We start from the raw sequence: 22,980 nt of genomic DNA on the forward strand, positions 1-22,980 counted from the left end.
AGAGGTCGGTTCTTAACTTAAAGCACCACTTTAGCTAATGGGGCCTCCTGCTGCTGCCACGCCACTGGAGCACAATTTCTGTTCTCATCCTGAAGCAAAGTTCTTAACCCGAGGTAATATTTCTGGGTTAGCAGAGTCTGTAACCTGAAGCGTATGTAACCTGAAGCGTATGCAACCTGAAGCGTATGTAACCCGAGGTACCACTGTAATAGCAGAAGAATGGTACTGGCATTTAAATATCATCATACATAATACTGAAGACAGACTTGGAGTAATAGTCATAGTCTGCCATGGTAATATATTTCCCTGTACTTCAGGAACACAAATAACCTTGCCCAGCAAGAGGCAATTTGTGCACAAAAGCAGATCTCAGTGTGCAGATTTGATTTATTTGTTTAGATCTTGCCTATTCTCCCCCTCCCCTGACGTTTTCATTATTGTGCAAGGAAGTGAAATAATCTCTGTTCTTGTCTGAGACAAGCAGCATCTCCATATGTAATTTCTCAACCAGAAGATCAGCTGAAGGAAAATGCAAGTCTCTACTCTCCAGACAGAAACCTGGTTGCAGGAAAATAGATTTTTCCTAGTCGTCAATCCATGACATATTGTTGCTGGGAAAGTGCAATCCACACAGTACCTGCTAGCTGCTCTAGATCTATTGGCATATGTCCTCCCCTCTGCATTCACTCTGAGAGGTTAGATGCTAATTCAATAGACATGTAAATGTCAACTGTTGGTGAGAATTTGGTCACCCAGGTTTGAAAATCAGGAGTTCTACTGTGTATCTGTTATGTTTCTGTTATGGCGCAAATGCCGCACAAGAAGCTAAATATTTCAGGGTGCTGAAATAAACAGAGGGGGGAAATTAGAAGGCACCCTTTTTTCATTTTGTGCTTACAGAAGGACCAAGTTTTGGTGAAGACGTCATTGCGGTTTCATCATTCCTACTGAAATGAATCACTTGTTACAGCTGGAAATACAATACTTGGGGACTAATTACAAAGACGGGAATGAGATCTTTTTAATTACTTGCTGTTAACAGACTTCCTAAAGCAGTCAGAAAAGGGACTCTTTTCATCTGAGACAATTTCTCACCTGGCAATGGAAGCTTTTAAAGCTTCTGTTATGAGATAGCTGAAGGATGAAGGAAGGGAGACAGGGGTGAGAGAAAGTATGGCAGATGGCAGAGGGAGGAGGCAGGGAGGAAGGGAAGAAGATAATACTACAAAGGAATGAAAGAGGAGAAAGTGCACACACAGAATGGCAAAAAGCTAGAAATAAAAGGAGTGCCTTCATTTAAATAATGTGAGGAAGTAAAAAACACAGAAATATTTAATGATTATACTTTGTAATAAAAATGAGCTGTTTCGGGGCTATCCAAACTGACATTTACAAAGTCTGGAGATTAAGAGGCTTGCATATTTCATTTTAAAAATATGGGAAGGAAATCTGTTATCGTGGCACACCTTAAAGAGGACTATGCCTTCTTGGCTCATGCTCAGACTGGTGCTTGGAATTCTCAATTTGCCACCAAACACTTTTTAGTTAAAATGCATCTAGCTATGGGAGATATGTTTCATGCACACTTTGCATGTCATTACAACCTAATTAAACCAACAAATTTACATGTATCCAGTTTGCCAATGTGTGTTACATATGGAGAAACGGTCATTGGCTTTTGTGGCTATATATATTTTTAGGTTATAACCATTTTAAGTTGCCTATTTTATGTATGGAATAGATTTGTATCACATTTACAGGCTGCCATGACTCCTTTGTTCCCATTCTACAATACCAATGCCCTCAGCATTTACATGTGGCACATGTGAATCACCCTGAGACCTCTGGGTATAGAGCAGTATATAAATTCAATAAAAAATATAAAATAAAATAAATAACAAAAAGAAGCTCCTAGGTGCACTCAGCAGCTTTATGCTACTCAGATGTAAGATCAATCAACATGAATAAACTTTTAAATGTTTTTTTTATATACATAAAGGTAATTTTTGTATGCACAACTGTGGCCTGTGTTTTGCTAGCCCAAAATGGAAAACAAGCAAGGTCCCAACTGAAGAAGAATGGCAACTTAAACTGATGGAATATGTGCAGCTTGTGGACCTAACACATAGAATAAGAGAACAAAAAGAACATTTGCTTATCCCCCCCCATAAATATTTTTTAGAAGAACATATGTTAAAAGATTTGAAAATGTTTATTGAATATATTGGGGCGGGGGCAACTGTGTACACTTGAAAACGTTGGCAGCATTAAGATAAACTCAACAGTGTAAATAAGTTTTGAGGATGTGATAATGGAATACTGAATGGTTTAGTTCATGTAAAATATGCAGGGATTTATGTTATGCAAAATGAATCATGGAAAGAGAAGGATAGTTGTTGGTATTTAAGGTTGTTTAAATGAATATCCTAAATTGTAATACTATATATATATATATATATATATATATATATGACGCAAGATCCATCAACAAAGCATCTTTATATGCTGTCATCCAATGCATATTTCCTTTGAGTAGGTCTCAGAATAAAGATTCTGCAGGATCAGCCTAAAAAGTGCGTGCCTGTGTCCCCCTTCCTAGATTCACACGCGCCCAACGGGGTGTTGTGTGGCCTCCTCTTTCTGATCGTGCCACGGGCGAATCAACCCGAGCGAGGGGCCGGCATTTCCGAGTCCCACTGCGGGTCGTCGCCTCGCTCCCGTTTCCTCCTGGAGGCCTGAGCTGCGCTCCCTATGGAAGGGGCAGGGGAACGGCGCCTCCTCCTGAGGGGCCGACATTATGCTAATCAGTGAGGGGAGGCGTCCCCCCAGCGCCGAGCGGCGGCGAAGAGCTGGCGTTTGGAACGAGAACAAGGCGAAGCGAGCCGGCCGGTGCGGGTCCACCCCTTGCCGTCCACACTCGCCCAGCGGCGGGGCGCGGAGATGCTGGCCACCAGGCGCGGCGGGTAAGGGGAGCGCTCGCCTTCCCTCAGCCTCGGCTCCCGCGGCCACCTCAGAGAGCTCGTCTCTCGCGGCGTCCCGATGGAGCCGCGCTTCAGGCGCGCGAAAGGGATGCTGGTGTACGTCTGGGTGCCTCAGGGTGAGTGTCAGAAAGCGCGCGGTTTCTGTGAGGCGGGAGGTGCCGTCGTCGGTTACTTTCAAACAGGTGGGTGGGGGAGGGGATTATTATCAGTATTATTATTATTACTACTACCTAGGCGCCGTGAAGGGGCTGCAGGCGCCGCGTTGGTTTGTGGGCGCCAAGGGCACTCTGGGCAGCTATCGCGCCTTCCCAGCCTCCTTTCAGCTCGCCTCCTCTTTTGCAGCGCTGTTGGCGTGGAGCGTGGCTGCGCAGCTGTCTCCGAGGAGCGCGGCCCCCGGCCAGGCGAGGTAAGTAAGGGGCGTGAGGGGCGCGCGGCGTGGGCCACTTGCCCTTCTCCCTGCGCGTGGCCCGGAGCGAGCTTGGGAAAGCGGGCTCGCCATTCCGTACCTACCCAGCTCCAAAGCAGGCAGAAAAGCGGGGCGCTCGTCAGGGAAGCTTACCTTAACTGGCATCTCAACTTCAGAGAGGAAAATTCCACCAGTGCTTCGCTCACCTCAATGTGGTGGGAAAAGCTGCACCTGGGGGGGGGGGAATCTGCCCCTCCTGTGCTTTGATTTGACTCTTAAAGGGACAGGGGCTCTTTCGGAGCTGACTCTGGGAGACCATTACCAGACCTAGAGGTGTTTGGGCTGAGAAAGGGATGGTGGTTTAAACTGGGAATGGAATTCAAAAGCTTTGCTGGAATGTGCTGTGCGTTCTGACAAGGTGTGAGAGTGAGCTGTGAGAGAATCAAAATCTGCCTCCAGAGGCAGATCTTTGTTAGTTCCCTGCAGCAAAAGCAACAAAGAGTGATGTTGTTACCTTTAGAAACTAACAGATTTATTGCGGTCTAAGATTTCATGGGCTAAAGCCGCTCAGTCATTTAAAGAAGCGGTCCCTAGTTAACAGAATATGCTATGCTACCTAAAATAAAATAAACATGTCTTTAAGATGACACAAGACTCGTAATCAGAATCTGGTAATATATGAAATTTAATTGTGCTTCTGGAACCAAGCTTGGTTTCCTCTTCAGTTAATCACCTGGGGAGCAGGTTCTTATATTCCTGTGTCAAATATCTAAGGCAGGTTATGGAATTCTTTCCTCTATTTTCCCTTGCTTGCAGAAGAATTATGGAGATATAATTAAATGGGCATAAACATAAATATGGAAGCATTTCTGCATGAAAGGCTTCTGGATCACACTTTATTTACCTTATTTAGTAAGAAATGAGCTTAGTTGCTGGAAGTACATATGAGGCCACAGAGAATGGGGAATAACTCTTCATGGCTATATTCACACCAGCATCTTTATTGATACAATTTTAAATGTACTAAGTGCTCGCAATCTGCAACCTGTTGATTCTTAATGTTTTACAGACTCACGAGTGATGGATTAATTTATCTGAGGAGAAATTAAGGATTTGCAGCCTTCATTTTAAGGTGGAGGGGAATAATTAGGGAAAGGAGACTCGCACATAAGAGAGGAGCTGGTGTGTTTTTGTTGTTCAGGAGCTAATCAAAGCAACCAGAGACAGAGTAGAAACACCCTTTCGGAAAAACCAAGAGTCAGAGGTAACCCCTTAAGCCCACCTTGCCTGATATTCGCTCCAAAGGAAACTCGCAGTTCAACCTGGGGCCCTCAGTCTGAGAAGAGGTGCAGCTTCCCTGAGTTCTGCATGAGTAAGAAAGGTGCAGATTACCTCTGCTAAACAAACCCAGCCTTGTTCTTTTTCCGCCTAGGAACGGCAGCAGTGCAGTACTTCGGAAAGGAGATCCTCGTGCCCTGGGAGAGCTGGTAAGGCAAGGGTACCCACTCACCTGATGGGAGCTGTTTTTTTCTGTGTTTGAAAGGTTGGAGTGCTGGGAGGAGAAGTTCACAGGATGGCTCAACCATGCATCCAACAAATTATAGTGTGTGGGGTAGGGGATGGGTGTTCCAGTTACTGTGAATGTTTTCTTTCAGCCATTTGGCACTGTGTTGTCCAGCTGCTGAACGGAATACATTTCCTTATGTCCTTCCCTTTTCTACTAGTATTGTGAAAATGACTTGGTTTGCAAACAGCTTTAATGAAAGGGTTTGCTTTCAGCAATAGCCGTCTTTGCTCGGAGAATGTTTTGCCTTGGTTCTTTTACTGAAATAACATGCAAGAATAGTTAGACGATTATACTCTTGGCTTTAAGTAGAATGTTCCCTCACTATACATGTTATAATTGAAGAAGGGTATTGAAACGGTTTGATGAGCTTTTGATATTAATGACTCAGGCTGATGGATTCTTGACTATGGTTGTAATATGAGTCAGTAAAGCTGAGATTTTCTACTTTGGTCACTGAAAGCGACTTGTTAGTATGTAAAAATGTATATAGAAACTTGCCCATTTTAATTTAGTAGAGGAACTTCAGCTATCTAATGCTAGAAGTAGAGGGGAAACCCCACTCGAATTTCCAAATGCATTTGAATAGTTGTTTTTCTTTGCTTTCTGTCTGGGCAGAAGTCCATGAAAACATTGAAATGAATAAATGATATGCTTGGATTTGTAAAGAAAAATGCTTATTTTATAACATTACCTTTATAACATCAATTTTGCCAGGCTTTTTATGGTTGTTTTATAATACTGGTAACAATGAATCAAAATAGGTATATAATTCTGTTTATAAGCATTTTGCTCTGGATACCTTTCAATAAGTTTTAAGTAATTCTAACTGTTGTACCTGGATTATGAAAGTATTATAATAGACAGGGATAATAGCACTTTATTTCTGTAGGTAAAATAAGCTGAAACAAACCCAAAATAAATCACAAGGCTAAATTAGAAACAATTATTATATTAACATATTATGTTGCTGATAAGATCTATTGTAATTTAAATTAAATACTTTCATTTAAATTAATGTTTATTTTTGTTGACTAAAACTAGCTTATTCAATATTTAAGTCTGATTCCTATTAATAATTCTTAAGGATCTGATACTGTTAAATGCAAGTTGTTCTTAGTTCTGTCAAAGTCAAGTGCTTATGAACTGCTTACATTTTGGAATGTTCAGTCTTGTGTTTGAGTGCTATATTATTTTTTCAAAAAAGATTCTGAATTTTATTAATGACAAATGTTATAGAAAGAATAAATGAAAGAAAAAATATTTTTAAAAGCAATAAAGTTGTTACAATTGCTAATGCATAGGTTGCAGTTCTACGATTTATAGTATCAATAATAAAACACACCTAGTGGAAAAGGATGCATATCTATAATTAGGTTTTATTTTGCACAGTATTTTATCTTCTTTTTTTAAGTAAAATTTTGTAATGATTTTGCTTTGGGCTGTCAAACCATTTGTAATTATTTAATTTGTAATTTAATTTATAATTAAATTATACACCAGAACTTTATCAACTGCCATGGCTTTTAAAGTATATTTCCCCTTCATTCTTTTTTGTGGTTCTTATTTTCTGAATGGGGAAAGAAGTTAGTCACTTCAGATTTTCACTTTGTACAGCTTAATTAGGCTCCTCAAAATGAGTCCGTTTCTTGATCTTGTTTTTCTCCACTTGTTGTTTCTGGAGAAGTTTTGCAGAGAGAAAAATATTCTGCACAATCACAATGACAATAATTAAATCAACTGCTGATAAGGCCAAAGTTTTGCTTTTATGAAAAGCATCCAGGGAATGATAACCATTCAGTTGCTGCTTTTCAAGCTGTTGATCCTTAATCCCTCACTCCAAACAATTCTAACTTGAAAATAAATACTTGGCAGATGTAACTGAAATGGGAACATCATCAGTTTGGGTAATTTAAGACCATATTAATGGAACTGAAGTAGTTAAACTCAGGAGAGGAGGGTAGCCCAAGAGTGGATAATCTCAAAACTATGGGGAAATGGCAGACATTTCATCAGCACCCATTGAAACACTGCTGATGCTCACCAGTTGAGTTGAGCCAGTGACAACACCCACATGTAACTCAGACATGGAATGCATCAGTGAACTCAGGTCATTGGGGACACACCCCAGTCTACTTCTCTGCATCAAACACACTCTGCAGTGCTAAGGTGCCCTCACTCCACCAGCTCTAGTGCCTCAGCCAGCAATGATCCTCCATTGCATGTCTCCAGATATCCCTTCAGGCAGGTGCTATTGTTTTGGAGTACAACACTCAAAACTGAAAAAGGAAGGGCACAGAACATAGTACCCACAGAAAGCACATGCAGTCTTTTTGGGACAAGAATTCAAGACATATCCCAGGACAGAAAGATTCTTGCCAAGCAGCCATGGGGAGAGGCCAGGACACACAAGACATAGAGCAGGCATCCCCAACCTTCAGCCCTCCAGATGTTTCGGACTACAATTCCCACCATCCCTAACCACTGGTCCTGTTAGCTGGGGATCATGGGAGTTGTAGACCAAAACATCTGTAGGGCTGCAGGTTGGGGGTGCCTGCCGTAGAGGCACACTGACAGCAGCAACCTCCCGCGATTCACTGCATAGGGCATGGCAATGGAAAGCAAGAAACAGGAGTTCGAGACTCATCAGGAAAAAGTGATGATGAATGACCCCATTCAGCTTTTGTTTATGAGCACATATATAATCAAGGAAGGGGAAAAATAAAGGGAATTTATTGCATTCAACCCATAGTACAAAGATCACTGAGCAGTTCTTAACCAATTTGACCAAAGCAACGGATAGGAATTGGGCACAACATGGGGCATTGGGTCTTTCCCCGTCCCCATGTAGTTAAGTTACATTGATGGTTGTTACTTTGTCCCCCTCCCCCACTGCTGTTTTAATGTTTTATGACTGGTTTATTGCATTTATTTTTGCTTTTGGTTAAATTGTTATGTTGATGTTTTGGCTTAGTTTATTGGGATTCACTGAGGAGAGATGGATATAAATATTTTAAATAAACAAGTAATATTCACAGCACTTGTTGCAATACTATTTGCTCCCTTCCCCTGGTGGCTCCAGCATTTTAAGTCGGGTTTTGCAAACTGGGTCCTAGATTGTAGTTCATTTGCTTTGTGTCAGATCCATCTCCTTGGAAGTAGGGAGAGGGGATTGAAGGTAAAGTTGAGGCAAGGCATTTGGTTATTAGTCTTTGTGCAAACAACTGCATGGAATATTTATTTATACATTTATTTGTAAAACTTATACCCTGGTCTTCCAATGCATTTACTACTTGTCTTGTGCAGTTTAGTTTAAAACCATTGCAAAATAAACATTTACATAAAACAAATAGCAGCATAAAATCAGAATGAGTTTAGTAGAAAAAACGTTCTAAAGGGGTGTAGATGGGTTAATAGTTTAAAAGTCCATGTTATTTGATGTCTCATCACTTGAAGGTTGTGAGCTGATGATACTGAAAAAGTGTGTACTGTTGAATATTGCTGGTGTCATTAGAGCCACATTATGGACCCCAAGTCTACTGCCCTGTGCAGTCAGAGCCCTAGCAGCAACATGTAGTGGTGTGCTAGGAAGCAGAACAACGTGGTGTCTGGCTTAATCTCCAAAATTTCCACCCTAGGTAAAGAGTGGGTTCAAGCTCACCCTATCAGCCACCACTCGGGGGTGGTGAGGGCACTACAGCAGTGAGAAGGTGGGCCGGAGGACTTGGTCCAACCTCTTGTTGCTTCAAGGCCTAATTGGCTCTGAGCCCCCAAAACTAGAACTAATTGGCTGAGCTTGCTGCTGCTCTTCTCCTGTTGTGGAAATGATTTAAACCAAAATGGTGGGCAGATGGAGGCTTGGTACAGGTTTTGGTACTCATCTATAGTGGCCTGCTCAGCCATCTGGGGAAGAAGAGTACTGTTGCTGCTGCTGCCCAGCTGGGCTGATGGTAGGGTTGCCATATTGCCCAGTTGGCTGGGTTTTAACCAGGTGGCTTTGCACCCAATGGCTATTTGCATGATTAGTTCCTCCTCCAGAAAGTTATTTAGCATAGACCTTACAGATGCCATCATTTGAGAGAAAATGTGCAGGCACGATTTTATCCAAACATTTTGTGAGAAACGCATCTCGTTTCTCTTTCGATGCTCTTAGCCGATGAGTGAAGTTACAGCTATGATTGACACTTGGGAGATAACTGCAAACCATAGAGATAACAGACTATAGAGTCACAGCCTTGTGTCTGCAAATGGAATATACACATGATAAAAAGATTCATTTTGGTAACTACATGGCCTTAGCCTCAAATGCATTATGGGTTATCTTATGCTTTAAACTTGAATCCTTTTTTGAAATTTGATTTAAGCTTGATGGCAAACATGAGCATGTGCTAGAACAAACACCTTTTAAAACTATGTTTCTAAAAAGTTATAAGCCCTTCACAATGCTATGCTTTCTTAGATTAATTTTTTTTATCCTTTCTGTATAGGGATTTGGAACATCAGTTTATAACTCTTCATCTACTACAGTATCTTCCAGGCAAAGAAAATTTCACAACACAATTTGTGAATCATCCAGTAAGCTCCCTCTTTGTTCTGTTTTTAATCTGTTGGGAGCCATCCAGAGTGGCTGGGCAAACCCAGATGGATGGGCGGGGTATAAAATAATAATGATAATGATGATGATGATAATAATGTGATTATGGGTATTTTTAAAAATCGCTGACCACAGTAACATGTGTCCCCACTTCACACTTCTCAGAATTGACTATGTACATGCAAACAAGATGCCTGCTTGTTAAGTTTTAAAATGTTTGCAGTTTTAGAATGTATATAGTCTGGATGAAGTATCTAAACAAAGTTTTATAAAGTAGCATGAAAGGGGAAGTAAGGGAGAGGTGATAGCTGTGTCTAGAATACATTAGGAAATATGACAGAATCTGTGAGTGCTGTTCAAACCTGCTTCACTCAAAGTTGACCCATTGAAAGCAATGGATCTCACATAGTCATGTTCATTAATTTCATTGGCTTTACTCTGAGTAATTCCTAGTTGAATACCACCCCATATGTTGTAAAAGAAGAATTTATGGCAAACTTCCCTTAGACATGAAATTGACTAGGTTGGAATTTTTCACTATGCCAAGTGATTTGTATGGGACATGGGGAAGCTCCCCCAAGGAGGAAAAGGAATGAAAATACATTTGCTTTATGGGGAAGCTCACCTTCATTTATATTCACACACTTAATAACCTACTGATGTAGGATAATGGCTAGTTCTAAAATAGTGGAAGGGAAGAATTTAGTTCTTCTGTTCCATAGAAATAATAAACTTTGTATAGCCAGAGGCAAAGGGCAAGACAAAGTAAAAGACAAGAATCCTGAAGAGTAAATGGAGCCAGAGAGTGGAACATGTCATGTGTGAAAGCCCCAGATATAAGAGGGAAACTTATAAGGTCTTCTAGCAGGAGGAATTCTATGGTTGACTAGCTCCATTAATAACATTTCTATTAAAATTCTCCAGTGCTGGCATCACAAACTGGGCAAATGTACAAGCAGGCACTGGGGCAAAATTGGTAATGAAAATATTAATAAAATGAACCTAGAACAGGACATCAGATGGAAAATTGCCTTTGAAATTTAATTGGCTTTTGAATTGCCATTTTCAAAGTCTGTCTGCAGCTCTCTTGCCAGCTGGTTAATGATGGATTACAGGATGAATATAATGAATATTATTATTTCTGGCTTATCTGACAATGTCAAAACCTATTTACCTGGTATTTAAGCATTGGCTTACAGTATTTTTCAGGATCCTAAATTAATGGGAGCTGATCCTTCTCAACAACACAGAATATGAGCCTAGAGCTTATTAAATTTAACTCTTGTTACACCGAGTCTACATCTTCATATTCCTTATGAAACTGGGTCACTTGAAAGTATTACTGGTGATTTTGGGGATATGGTTTGCTACAAAATAGTTTGTAATTGATTGTTATTATTATACACATTATTTATGTGGTATGTAGAAATATGATTCAGAAGTTTTACAATGATACTAGATCACTTGTAAATGTCAATGTGTATGCTTAAATAGTTAATTTATTTTATAAACTAAATATTGGGAGGGGGAAAAGATGATTTGTGCAAACTATTACAGATACTGGGCTGGATCAACAGGTTCCTTCTGTGAATGATAGGGGTGCTTCTGTGTACATTAGACTCTTTCCACGAGTGGAACCTTTGGATCCTGTTACTTCTGCCATTTAATACTGTGCTGTGCATTTTATAGAATTAGAATGTTTCCTTGCCTAGAGGATGAGAGCCATTACATGTTGCAGAAGTAGCAGGTATATGTATCTATGGTGTTCCTTTAACCCTTGAGAATGGTACCCATCTATTTTGGAGGTGTCATTCCCCTTGAATTAGGAGCCTTTTCTCTGGAAGGGAAACTTTGGATGCAGCCCATCCCATGCAAAAAACTGCAACAAGTAGTAATAGCTATGAATCCAAACGAAGTCTATGGTTTGGCTCAATATGTTAGGGGAAATTGCAGGTCTACATGGTACCCACTAATTGCAGGAGGGTACCCACTAACATCTGTAATGTACGATGTACCTATAAGTACATTCTCAGTTAAGAGATGTGTGATTTTCAGTCCACAAATGAGAGGCAAGCAATTGTTTTTTGAGAAAACCCTTGCAGTTCATTATCTGAAACATGTGTTGCTATTATCTACTTTCACATGTCCATCTAATTACCCCTTAACATGTATATGACTTGCAAATAAAGGATTATGTATTCTGTCTTAATTAGATTCATTCACATGCTTTAATGGAGGTGAGTGCGTGCATTGGCAACTGTGTGACTGTAGTCGATATAATGCAACTGGATCAAGATGTCAGAAAAGTGAGTAGAAAGTAGTTTGCATGTTACATATTGTGTCTAGCATGACGTAAGACTCACACTTACAGCTTTTTGGCAAACTTATTTTCAGAACAAGGCTCAGTTGACTTGTATTCTTGGTGATGGCTACAGTAACTGAACTACAACATTTGTTGTTTATTGATTTTAATTGTTAAATTTGTGTCCCACCTTTCCTCCAAATGATGCTCAAGGCAGTTAATCACAATGATACAAATGCAATAAGATATTATAAAATAACACTGCTTATGTATATAATTACGTGTATTAACACACCTGTGTATTATCAATAATTGTTTTATGTACACTGCTTGGAGGGTTTTTAAAATTAAGAATCTATATGTTTTGCTAAATAAATAAATATTTAAACATTCCTCCTTTTGGGGGGCTCACCCCCAGAAGAGGTGTAGGCATCAGTGAGAGATCCTGTTTCTAAAGTTGCTCCCCCCCCTTTTCATCTTCTGCCATAGTATACAACACAGGTGCAGAACGAGACCACATTTGCCGAACATGGGGACAATACCATTATGAAACCTTTGATGGGCTCTACTACTTTTTCTCTGGAAAATCTACATACACTCTCTTAAGGCAGAATGAATTGGATGAACAGAGCTTCTCAATACAAGTGAGAAATGATAGCGTAAAGTTCATTCCAAATCTTTTAAAATAAGTCTGATTTGCAATAAATACGAGCATTTCATGCATTATTATCATTATTATTAGTAGTATTAAAAAACCCCACTGTGAGAATTGTTTGACTCTGTTGCTTCCTGCTAGTTCTTGAACTGATAGTTCCAGTGGGTTGGGCTGCTTGTACGGTTCGACTTGCAAGCAATCCTTCAGCATGCATGGTGCTATGGAGCATATGGGTATCATTTCCCAGAGCTGATCAAGATTGTGAGTGACAACTATACCTACTGCTGCCAAGCCAAGCTCATTGGAAACTGAAAGGAGTTGAGTGAGGAGAGCCTGGATTGCTTGGAAGAAGTTGTCATGGACAGTGCCAAGGCTCAGGCTATACTGGAGGCCTTCCTCCAATGGAGAGCCAGTATGGTGTAGTGGTCAAAGTATCAGGCTAGGATCTTGGAGGCCAGTGTTCAAATCTCCACTCGGCCATGAAATTGAATGGGTGATCTTGGGCCAGTCACTGCCTCTCAACCTAAGCCACCTCATAGGGTTGTTGAGGGAATTAAATGATGAGGGGGAAAGCCATGTACGCCACCTTGTGCCCCTTGAAGAAAAAGGTGGATATAAATGCAATAAAAATGAATGAATGTGGCTCACGTAATATAGGAAGGAGGGAGGGAGGGAACTACAACTTACCATGGCTGTAATCATATACACAAATGGGAGCAAGGCCCATTGAATTCAACAGGACTTGCTGCTGAGTAGACATGCATAGTGTATGCTGCTTTCTCCTAAGATCACAAGTAAAGTGCTTCTGTATACATGAGGGGTGAAGAATGCTGATCTTTCTTATCGGTAGCAGTCCATAATGTCTCATGAAATGTCATGGTGGGTTTCCCAAAGCTATTGGAGTGGTTTGGGAGGGCCTGCAGTAGGGGAATAACTAAAAAGCACATGTGCACTCTTTGGTTGTTGTAAGATCCATGTGTTATCCCTAGTCTGAGGCTATAAAGAATGTGGATGAATAATCTCACTATGCCAAAATATTCCAAATTTCCAGTTTTCCAAATGCTTTCTGCTTTTGTTTGTGCCATCAAATTATACTGTTTGATGATGCACAAAAATCTGGGTCAGTTTCTGTTTTATTTGATTGAGAGGAGCTCTGTTGGATGAGACCACAGTCCTTTCTAGATGAGCATTTTGTTCTGGCAGTGGCCAAGCAGATGCCTTTAGGATGCTGACTGCCAGGATATGAGCACAATAGCACTATCCTGCTTGTGTTCCCCAGTAATTGGTATTCAGAGGCATGAAAATACTGGTATTCAAAAGGAGTACTCCTTCACACATGCAGTCATCCCACAAGATGTAGTGATGGTCACCAACTAAGATAGCTTTAAAAGATTAGCCAAATGAAAATGGGATAAAACTGTCAATGGCTACTAGGCATGATGGCTATGTACTACTTCCAGTGTCAGAGGCAGTATCTGAGAACCTGATGCTGGGGAGCACAAGTGAGAAGAGGATTGTTGCACTCCTATTCTGGTTGCTGGCTTCCCATCGGCATCTGGTTGTCCACTGTGAGAAAAGGATACTGGACTGGAGCCTTTTATTTGATGCAACGTGGCTCCTCTTGTACTGACTCTGACACTGGAGGTAATATAGCCTTTGACTGAATGGATTTATATTCTACCTTTCCTCCAGTGGTGACCAGGAGGCTGAATATGGTTCTCCAGTTTATCTTGAAGTGAGTAAATATGAGATATGGAATGCTACTGTATTTAAAGGAATATATAAGAGATGCTCACAGAGGCTGCAATTTCAAAGTCATTTTGGGGCCACATTCCTAAAGCAGTATGTGAAATGCCAACAATATAGTTGTTCCTAAAATACTTATTTCTCCCATTTCTGGCAGGTCCATAATGATCCAGATTGCAAGTCTTCTCCATATTCCTGTAAACGATCAATTAGCCTATACTTTTCTGGAGACGGGGAAATCAGATTAAGTAGTGAGGTCACCTACAAAGGGATTGGGTAAATTCAATGTATACTCTCATGATCTGTGGTGTTTTTATTTGCCATGTTATTTTGATATGCAGAGATGTAGGCCCCTTAATTGATTCATAACTATATGCTATCTTCATTCCTACAAATTAGTCATGTTTGTGGGTGAAATGAACTCAGTAATGTTCATATTAATAATACAGCAATTCAACTGGCAAGTCATTTTAAGTTTATTATTTGTAACCCTAAGTCATAAAAAATAGTGTTTGTACATTTCTTCAGAAATGGGGGCACAATCTAAGAGTGATATAAGTGATTGGAAACAAAAATAGCATCATTGCTTGATAGCGGAATGCAGTAATTACTATAATTGGAAAGAGATTATTTATTTATTTCCCCATGAGGCATCCTAAAACAATTTGCATTATTAAAATATTAAACAGTTAAAAAAACCTGCATATATGCAAACAATTACGCACACACACACACAACAAACAAGCACACAAACATTTTGAAACAGCATATGCATAAAATCACTTCTGACCCAATATTGATGCCAACTGGGTATTCAAGAGGTCTATTGAAAGAGGAACATCTTTAGTAGGCACTGAAAAGACCATAGATAAGGGGCCTGTTTGATAGGAAAGGTAAAGGTGAAGGTAAAGGTAAAAGACCCTGGACGGATAAGCCCAGTCAAATGTGACTATGGGGTGCGGCGCTCATCTTACTTCATGTGGTCAGTGTGACTAAACCGCTTCCAGTGCTACTGAACACCCTGACAGAAGCCAGAGTGCATGGAAATGCTGTTTACCTTCCTGCCACAACAGTACCTATTTATCTACTTGCACTGGTGTGCTTTTGAACTGCTAGGTTGGCAGAAGCTGGGACAGAGCAACTGGAGCTCATCCCATTGCGGGGATTTGAACCACCGACCTTCTAGTAGGCAAGCCCAAGAGGCTCAGTGGTTTAGACCACAGTGCCACCCGCGTCCCTGCCTGTTTGATATATAATGGGTATAAAGGATGACAATGAATTTGTTTGCTTATCATGGTATTTGTTTGGCTTCCCAGGATACAATTACCATATACCATAGGGAACTTGTACATCCAAGCATTAGCTGGATATGTCATTGTTAGACACCAGTATGCATTCTCTCTGGCTTGGGATGGTACCTCTGCTGTTTATATTAAGATGGCTCCTGACTACTTGGGCAGAACTCATGGACTATGTGGTAACAACAATGCCATTCTACAAGATGAACTTGCCACTAGTTATGGTGAGTATTTCATCTAATTTATTAAGATGTTATTTGTGTTCCTCAGCAGTTACAGGCCTTACTTAGAAAGAACAAGACTGCTATAGCCCTCTTTTTGTCTCATTTGGCTTCCCTAAATGCCATAATTGCTATGACTTGGCATAATTGCTATCCATTGGCTAAAAACACTGAAAGGAGAGAGCAGGTTAGTTCTCACAAGACAAATGGGCAAAATAGTGACTGCACACTTTGCTTCATATCTCAGATTCTACATGGCTTGCTTTTTAAAATGAAAGCTGGGAATCTGGCACATTATGGCCAGTGGGATGGTGGTGGCACTGCCTATTTAATAGCTTCTGTCCATGAGCAGAAAAGGACCAGAATTTTTTCTTGTGTTGTTTTAAAATGATTTCTTTGTGATTTCTACATATACTTTGCTCTTCAATATTGATGGGCTTCATGTGCATTTTGTGTGCCAATGTCTTTATACCATTTCCCCCCGAGGACAAAATGTAATATAAGAAGTGGCCTTGGATGAGCTTTTGATTAGAATTTAGCATTAACAGGAGCAGTCACACTTCTATCTAACCATCTATCTGACAGAGATGCTTTATATTTCTTTCATAGCTTCCATCTAAACCCGATCAAGAAAAATGTTAATTTCCTGCATTTGTGCACTTTCCCCTAGGAAAACTTACTGAAGACATTGAAGAGTTTGTAGAAAGCTGGAGAGAAAATCCTCCACAGGAGAACATCTTCTCCTGGGATACCTCATTTAACTATGAGCCACCCTGTATGACTCAAAGTCAAACATTTTTACAGGTAGGCACGATAATTAATGTAAGGCAGGCACACTGGCTTGTTCCTGCGATTGAGGGGGCTGGTGCTCCATGACATGCTCACACTCTGTGAACATGCTGTGCAATGTGCTGATGTGTCACATGCACATTATGTGGCATACATGAGTGATGTGAGTGAGGCATGTGCGCATGGCATGAGCACATCACTGCAAAATATTGATGAGGCCCAGCCCCCTCCTTGGAAATTGCGGAGGCCCTCGGCCCCTGCTAAGTGACATCCCTGATGTAAGGCATAAACTTGTTGAGACTGAATTCTGAAACTTCTTATTTAAAAAAATGACATAAATGACTTCCTAATTGCAAAAAGAAACCGCTGCCCATCGTTATGGGATTGAGACTCCTAGTTAAATAGCTGTGATGCATTGCTTACATAATAAACATAGTTTTAGGATGGCTCACATGGCTTTATACTGGCTGAAATTGACATGACAGCAATTGAGCTAGCTGGGGTATAAATGGAAGATGATTTTAGATTCTATCTGCCTCCTGCTTTCAAGTTCATTTCTGATTTTACTCTCTACCTCAAAATATGTGGAAAATGTTATTTCCTAGAGGAGTGCTTAAGGTTCATATATTAAGTAGATTTCTTATCACGCTTGAGTTATTTTTAATTCCTCCTTTTATTTCATTCTTTGATATTATTATTCAGAGTTTCCTATTTTAGCATTCAAAGCCTGTAGCCAGCCAGTGGATTCCTGTGTTATCTAGTGCCAGAATTTAATCAGATAATTCTTCCTCACTTGTATTAAAATCTGTGAAAGAGCTTTTGTCTCCATAGACAGCTGTCCATAATGGCAAAGAAAAAGTTCATCATAATTTTGGCTACCATATTTCAGTTTCATCAGAAAACTTATCCCATACCAAGTCTGCTTTAGATTTCCTGCGTAGGGATGAGGAAAGAAAATACCACTAGTTTGCTACTGGCCCTGGAGGGGGAAAAAATTATTAGCGTTTATTCAAATAAAATCTGTCAATTTACATACAGTATAGTGCATGTATTATGTAAATGTAATATGAGTATGTTTAAGTTACAAATTATACATCTGTGTTGAATCTGATAGACCACATTTGAAACCTAAAATATAAACAATTCACATGCTAGATAAAATATGAATTCACAATGCTGCCTCTTCAACTAAAACCTGTAGATGGAATGGTACTCTATTCATGGATCATGGCATTCCTGCCTTCCCTATATAACACCCTGCACCTCCCTGGAAATCCACTCTTAAGGACTGGCTAGGCCAGGCACCTGCAAACTCGGCCCTCCAGATGTTTTGGGACTACAACTCCCATAATCTCCAGCTAACTGAACCAGTGGTCAGGGATGATGGGAGTTGTAGTCCCAAAGCATCTGGAGGGCCGAGTTTGGGGGTGCCTGGTAGGCTCTCTGGCACAGAGTGAGATGTGACATAGGAACCTGCAGCATGACATGGAAATAATAAAAAACCCAATCCCCCTTGTGCAAGCCTCCTACCCAGCAACATCTTTGCAGCCTTGCCAATCTTTCTAGGACCATTGCTGTCAGACTTTGGATTCAAAATCAAAGGCTGGATACTTATCAGATGATCTAGTTTCTAGACTATTTTTGGTTTTTTAAAAGCATTTTTTAAGAAAGCTTCTTCCTTCACACTAATTCTTTGTGTGTTTTCAGAGGACGTATGCATTCTGCAGCATTCTGCTCCGGAGCCCCTTCAAAGAGTGCCATGAATTTGTGAGCCCATTTCCTTTCATGGCCAGCTGCACAAATGATCTGTGCATGTAAGTGTCTTGGTTTGAGAAGTCCCGAATTAGCAGCCAGTGGTTGGGATTCAGATATGTCCACTTAAAACACTTCTTGGTATGGATGGGACTGTGCTGATTTTCAGCTTCTAGTTGCAGCACTTCATACTGATGAATGCCATACCAAGCAGTATCTTTAGGAGTATCTTTTTAATGTGCATAAGGTACCATGGTAGCTGTGGGAATGGGGTTCTTGGAATTCTGGCCATTAAGTTTCTGCAAAAATTAAATACATCTCTTTTTGGGGGCCTGCTTCTCTTCTCACTGTTTTTGACTGTCCTTTGTGGTACCACTTCTAGTTATAATAGAATGTGTGGCAGTAGAGTTAAAGCCAAATATTTATTGATTTAAACATTATATGCATTTTGAATGTTCATCATTGGTATAATTTAGCAGTAAACCATGGCTTAGTGCTATGGAAACAAGCCTCGGCATGACTTGTACTCAAATGCAATCACTGCCTCTGCTCTTTGTTTAGCTGCAAGGAAGGGATTGGCAGCTTCCACTTCTGTTTTGGCTTAACAGCAGTTTTATGTGTTGTCCCAGTCCTAAACTGTGGTTAATTAGAACAGTGAAAAGAAGGCTGTGTCAATTTTATCTTTTTTGTGTTAAGGTCAGGAGCTGATAATGCAACTTTGTGTCGAGCATTAACTGAGTATGCAAGGACTTGTGCTCAAGCAGGAAAACCTCTCCACAACTGGCGGGCCCAATTTAAGGAATGTGGTATGCAATGACAAGGTTTTAGAATGTTGTCTTCTGGCAAAATATTATGCATATCGTTTATTCCCCTTTCTGCCGGTTTTCTCATTTTTAAATATAGGTTCATCTGGCCTTGCTTTGGACTTTGTTGGCTGCCTGTTTTGTAATGGGGGCCTGGTAGGAATTTTTCCATCTGGCAAATTGGCAGGGCCATTTGATTTTCAGCTACCACTGTAGCAATCGTCACAACTTTGTAAGGTTAGGCATTGGATCAGCAATCATGGGGAGGGGAGGAGGGGCCATCACCTGCCCCTCCAAGTTCAAGGGTATTCCGTTAAAGAAATCTAGGGATTGGTGTGGGTCTTGTCCGAAACCCCTGCGGAGGGGGCTAGGGCCATACCAGGACCCCACAGTGATACCAGGGGCGAGCGCCAGTCAGGACACTCTGGCGGTACGCCCTCTGGTGGTGTTCATCCTTTATGGGATTCCCTGTGATGATGCCAATGCCTAAGCCAAAACCACTCACATTCTGTATTCAATAAAGTTGTGGCCTAAATTTTGCCCAATTACTTAAATTAAAATCCTGTGCCAATGTTTCATTTTTGGGGGGTGCTGGGGGGGGTCTTGAATCACAACTGAGTATGCAAGGACTTATGTTCAAGCAGGAAAACCTCTCCACAACTGGCAGGCACAATTTAAGGAATGTGGTATGCAATGACAAGGTTTTAGAATGCTATCTTCTGGCAAAATATTCTGCATATTGTTTATTCCCCTTTCTGCAGGTTTTCTCATTTTTAAATATTGTACCTTAATTGGTTATTGTATGTAAGTTCATACTTTAAGACTAACCAGTATATGCTTTTGCATGGAGACCACTTCACTAGATGCTTAAATTAAAATAGCATCAATTTTCCACCCCAGGATGGAGAAGCTTAAATCATTTAACATTTCTTCATTTCTTCTGTTTTTCAGTCATTAAATGTGAGGAGCATCTTGTCTACAATGAATGCATTGACTGCTGCCCAGTTTCATGTCAGCAAAAAACTCACTGTGTTGATAGTGAACTGCCCTGTGTTGATGGATGCTATTGTCCAGATGGTAATGCAGTTTTTGGTGTGGAATTTTGTTAGAAGTTGTGGCCTTTCAGGAGCTTATGGCCTTTCTGCAATCTACAAGACACAGTAATTAAGTCACACTCCAGATATTTGTCAACAAAACCAGATGGGTTCATTCTAGAGGCAATGGGTGGTATTCAACTAACATTTCCTGTCAATACAAGGATTTTCTCTTGTGCAATAGAACTTTCCTCTCTTCTCTTGTTCCCATGCACATTCTCTGCCTTTTCTAAGTCTGCTACAGAGAGTTGGAGGAGCCCCCAGAGCAGATTCTATGAACGAGCTGGATTATAAGGGTTCAGGCGATCCCTGAGGTATCCTGGACCCAAGTTGTTCAGGGCTTTGTAAATCAATGCAAGAATTTTGAACCTGGCTCAGTAGCAGATGGTCAGACAGTGCAGCTGTTTTAACAATGGTGTCACATGTTCTTGACCAGAAGCTCCCCTCAGCAATCTGGCTGCAGCATTCTGCACCAGCTGGAGTTTCCAAACCAGACCCAAGTGCAGCCCCACATAGAGCTCACTATAGTAATCCAGCCTTGCTCCAAAACTCCTAATGACAGCACCCAATGGCTATGTATAGATATTAAATAGCACTGGGGACAGACTTATTGGGAGTAAGCCTTACAAAACTTGGTGTGACATTTTAGAAAACAGGCATAGGCTGAGAGGCTAAGTGATAGCATGCCCTATATTGACTTGATAGTATGTTATGAAATCAAATGGACTTCTGTGAAAATATTTTTGGTATTGGGCTGCAACTATTTATAACTGAAGTTGTTTTTTCTTTATGACAAAAGCAGCTTTTAACTGTTTCATAATACATCTTAACCTTCTGTTTTGCTTTTGTTTTTTATTATACCATTAAACTTTTTAGTATAAGATGCAATGAGGAAACATACACAAGGAGTTTGAATATAATTTATCACATCTTCATTTTCTAGCTAGAAGTACTAAGCAGTTTTTTAATGATCCTTTTCAAAGCATATGGCTCTAATTTTGTTTTTATTGTCAAATGTTCATTTTAGGACTTATTTATGAAAATAAATTATGTGTAAGGCCATCAGAATGCCCCTGTGATTATCACGGATCTGTCTACAGAACTGGTGCTGTGGTTCATGAAGAATGCAACAACTGGTTAGTAACATTCCATATATTTGTTCCCTTTAATATAGCACGAATTCCCTAAACAATGTCCAATATATAAGCCTTAGCATATATACCAGTCCTTACTTTTATAAAGCATACACCTTCATAGAAAGGTGCTTTCTCTTTTCTTTTGCCATTTGTAATTTTGTGGAATAATCTTAATTTTAATGGTTTTGCGTACTAAATATGGTGACCAGTTCTTTTGCATGCCTTTGGTGCATGAAGGTTTCAAGCTGCAAATTCCCAGACTCTTCTCCTTATCATACAGTCTATGCTTGAGTTTTTAAATAAGTGCTGACAGGACGGTGAGGAAGATGCTGTACTTGCAGTCAGCTGGTTGTGATAGGCTTGCTGAACCTCACAACATAGGGAGGATGTTTGCATCATTTCTTTGAGAGATTTACTTAGCTTTTTAGTTTGTGGCTGAGCATTCTGTGACGCAGTCTATTCAAAACTTTAACCTAAACACACTTGATGGGTCTGCAATTATGCAACCTTTAAGACCTGTGTCAAACCTCCATTAACATTGAAATGCCCATTCATTTTCCTTAGTGTTCCCCAGGTGTATCTTGCATTCTGAGACTTGTGGCATAATTTCAACCAGAGTGCTGGGCTCTGCCCCTACTTCTGCCTTTTCATGGTTTCATGACTTGGTATCAATTGAAGCATTCACTATAAGGTTTCCTTTGCAGTCCTACAACTGTTACTTCCAATTGCCACATAAGGGCTATGCTAGCAGCCTTAAAACATCAAATAATTCTTTCTGTTTTCAGTACATGTGCTGGAGGAAAATGGATTTGCACAAACCTTACCTGTCCAGGTATGTCTGTTCTCAGATATTTCATTCAAATATTTTATACTGGGTATATTGCATGTGATCCAAGTGTTAATATTGATGTCTGATTATTTTCCCAATCTTTCCTAGTTATTTACACCTGGAAAGCAGCACATAAATGCTTAAAAGGATTATCAGCTCCCAGAATGCAAACTGTAATCACTAATTCCTTCAGGCTTTTTGCTCACTATTACGACTTTAATATCATACATTACTAGCAGCACAGAATATTTTGGTAACATATTGAAACACTTTATCCCCCCCCCCCCCGGCCTTTTTTAGCTGAATGTTCAGTCTCAGGAGATATTCACTTCATGACATTTGATGGGCGCAAGTATACTTTTCAAGCCACTTGCCAGTATATTCTGGCAAAAAGCCTCACCTCCGGAAAATTTGCTGTGACTCTGCAAAATGCTCGTTGTGGACAGGTAAGACTGGAAGAAAAAATGTTTGGGCTGCATCAAGTGTGGGTACTTAACTGGCATTATCAAAAAGATTAAACTAAACTTTCAGTTTATAAGTTTCCCTTCGGTGAATGGAAGGAACTTTTCATTCACTGAAAGATTCCTCCCATTCATGGAAGGTTACCTTTGGATCCACTTCTAATTTCCTTGGGGAAGGACCATCGCTCAGTGGATGTAGAAGGTTCCAGGTTTGGTCCCTTCAGTTTATGTGTATCTGTGTCATGAGAAATTACTGTGCAGACATTTCTCAAGAACTTAAAAAGCTAACTGTCTCTGAATATACAGTGGCAAAAGGTGGATAGCAAATAGCACATGTGCTTTCTTATGA

General features: G+C 40.3%; 2 protein-coding genes across 4 annotated transcripts in view; one reads left to right on the forward strand and one right to left on the reverse strand.

Moving 5' to 3' along the window:
• The window catches only part of USH1C (USH1 protein network component harmonin), a 124,858-nt gene that overhangs the window by 50,090 nt on the left and 51,788 nt on the right, over positions 1–22,980 (reverse strand). The gene's annotated exons all lie outside the window — the stretch shown is intronic.
• The window catches only part of OTOG (otogelin), a 95,572-nt gene continuing 75,605 nt past the window's right edge, over positions 3,014–22,980 (forward strand). Inside the window, exons 1-15 of the mRNA XM_083700824.1 lie at positions 3,014–3,097; positions 3,324–3,387; positions 4,820–4,874; positions 9,439–9,526; positions 11,759–11,851; positions 12,337–12,491; positions 14,406–14,524; positions 15,565–15,770; positions 16,438–16,571; positions 18,264–18,370; positions 19,005–19,114; positions 20,063–20,188; positions 21,233–21,341; positions 22,127–22,173; positions 22,471–22,616. Of these exons, the coding sequence (XP_083556950.1) occupies positions 3,040–3,097; positions 3,324–3,387; positions 4,820–4,874; positions 9,439–9,526; positions 11,759–11,851; positions 12,337–12,491; positions 14,406–14,524; positions 15,565–15,770; positions 16,438–16,571; positions 18,264–18,370; positions 19,005–19,114; positions 20,063–20,188; positions 21,233–21,341; positions 22,127–22,173; positions 22,471–22,616 (1,617 nt within the window). The 5' untranslated portion in view covers positions 3,014–3,039. The remainder of the gene's footprint in view (positions 3,098–3,323; positions 3,388–4,819; positions 4,875–9,438; positions 9,527–11,758; positions 11,852–12,336; positions 12,492–14,405; positions 14,525–15,564; positions 15,771–16,437; positions 16,572–18,263; positions 18,371–19,004; positions 19,115–20,062; positions 20,189–21,232; positions 21,342–22,126; positions 22,174–22,470; positions 22,617–22,980) is intronic.

The sequence above is a fragment of the Podarcis gaigeae genome, assembly GCF_964106915.1.
Source record: "Podarcis gaigeae genome assembly, chromosome: 1".
NCBI classification, from domain to species: Eukaryota; Metazoa; Chordata; class Lepidosauria; order Squamata; family Lacertidae; genus Podarcis; species Podarcis gaigeae.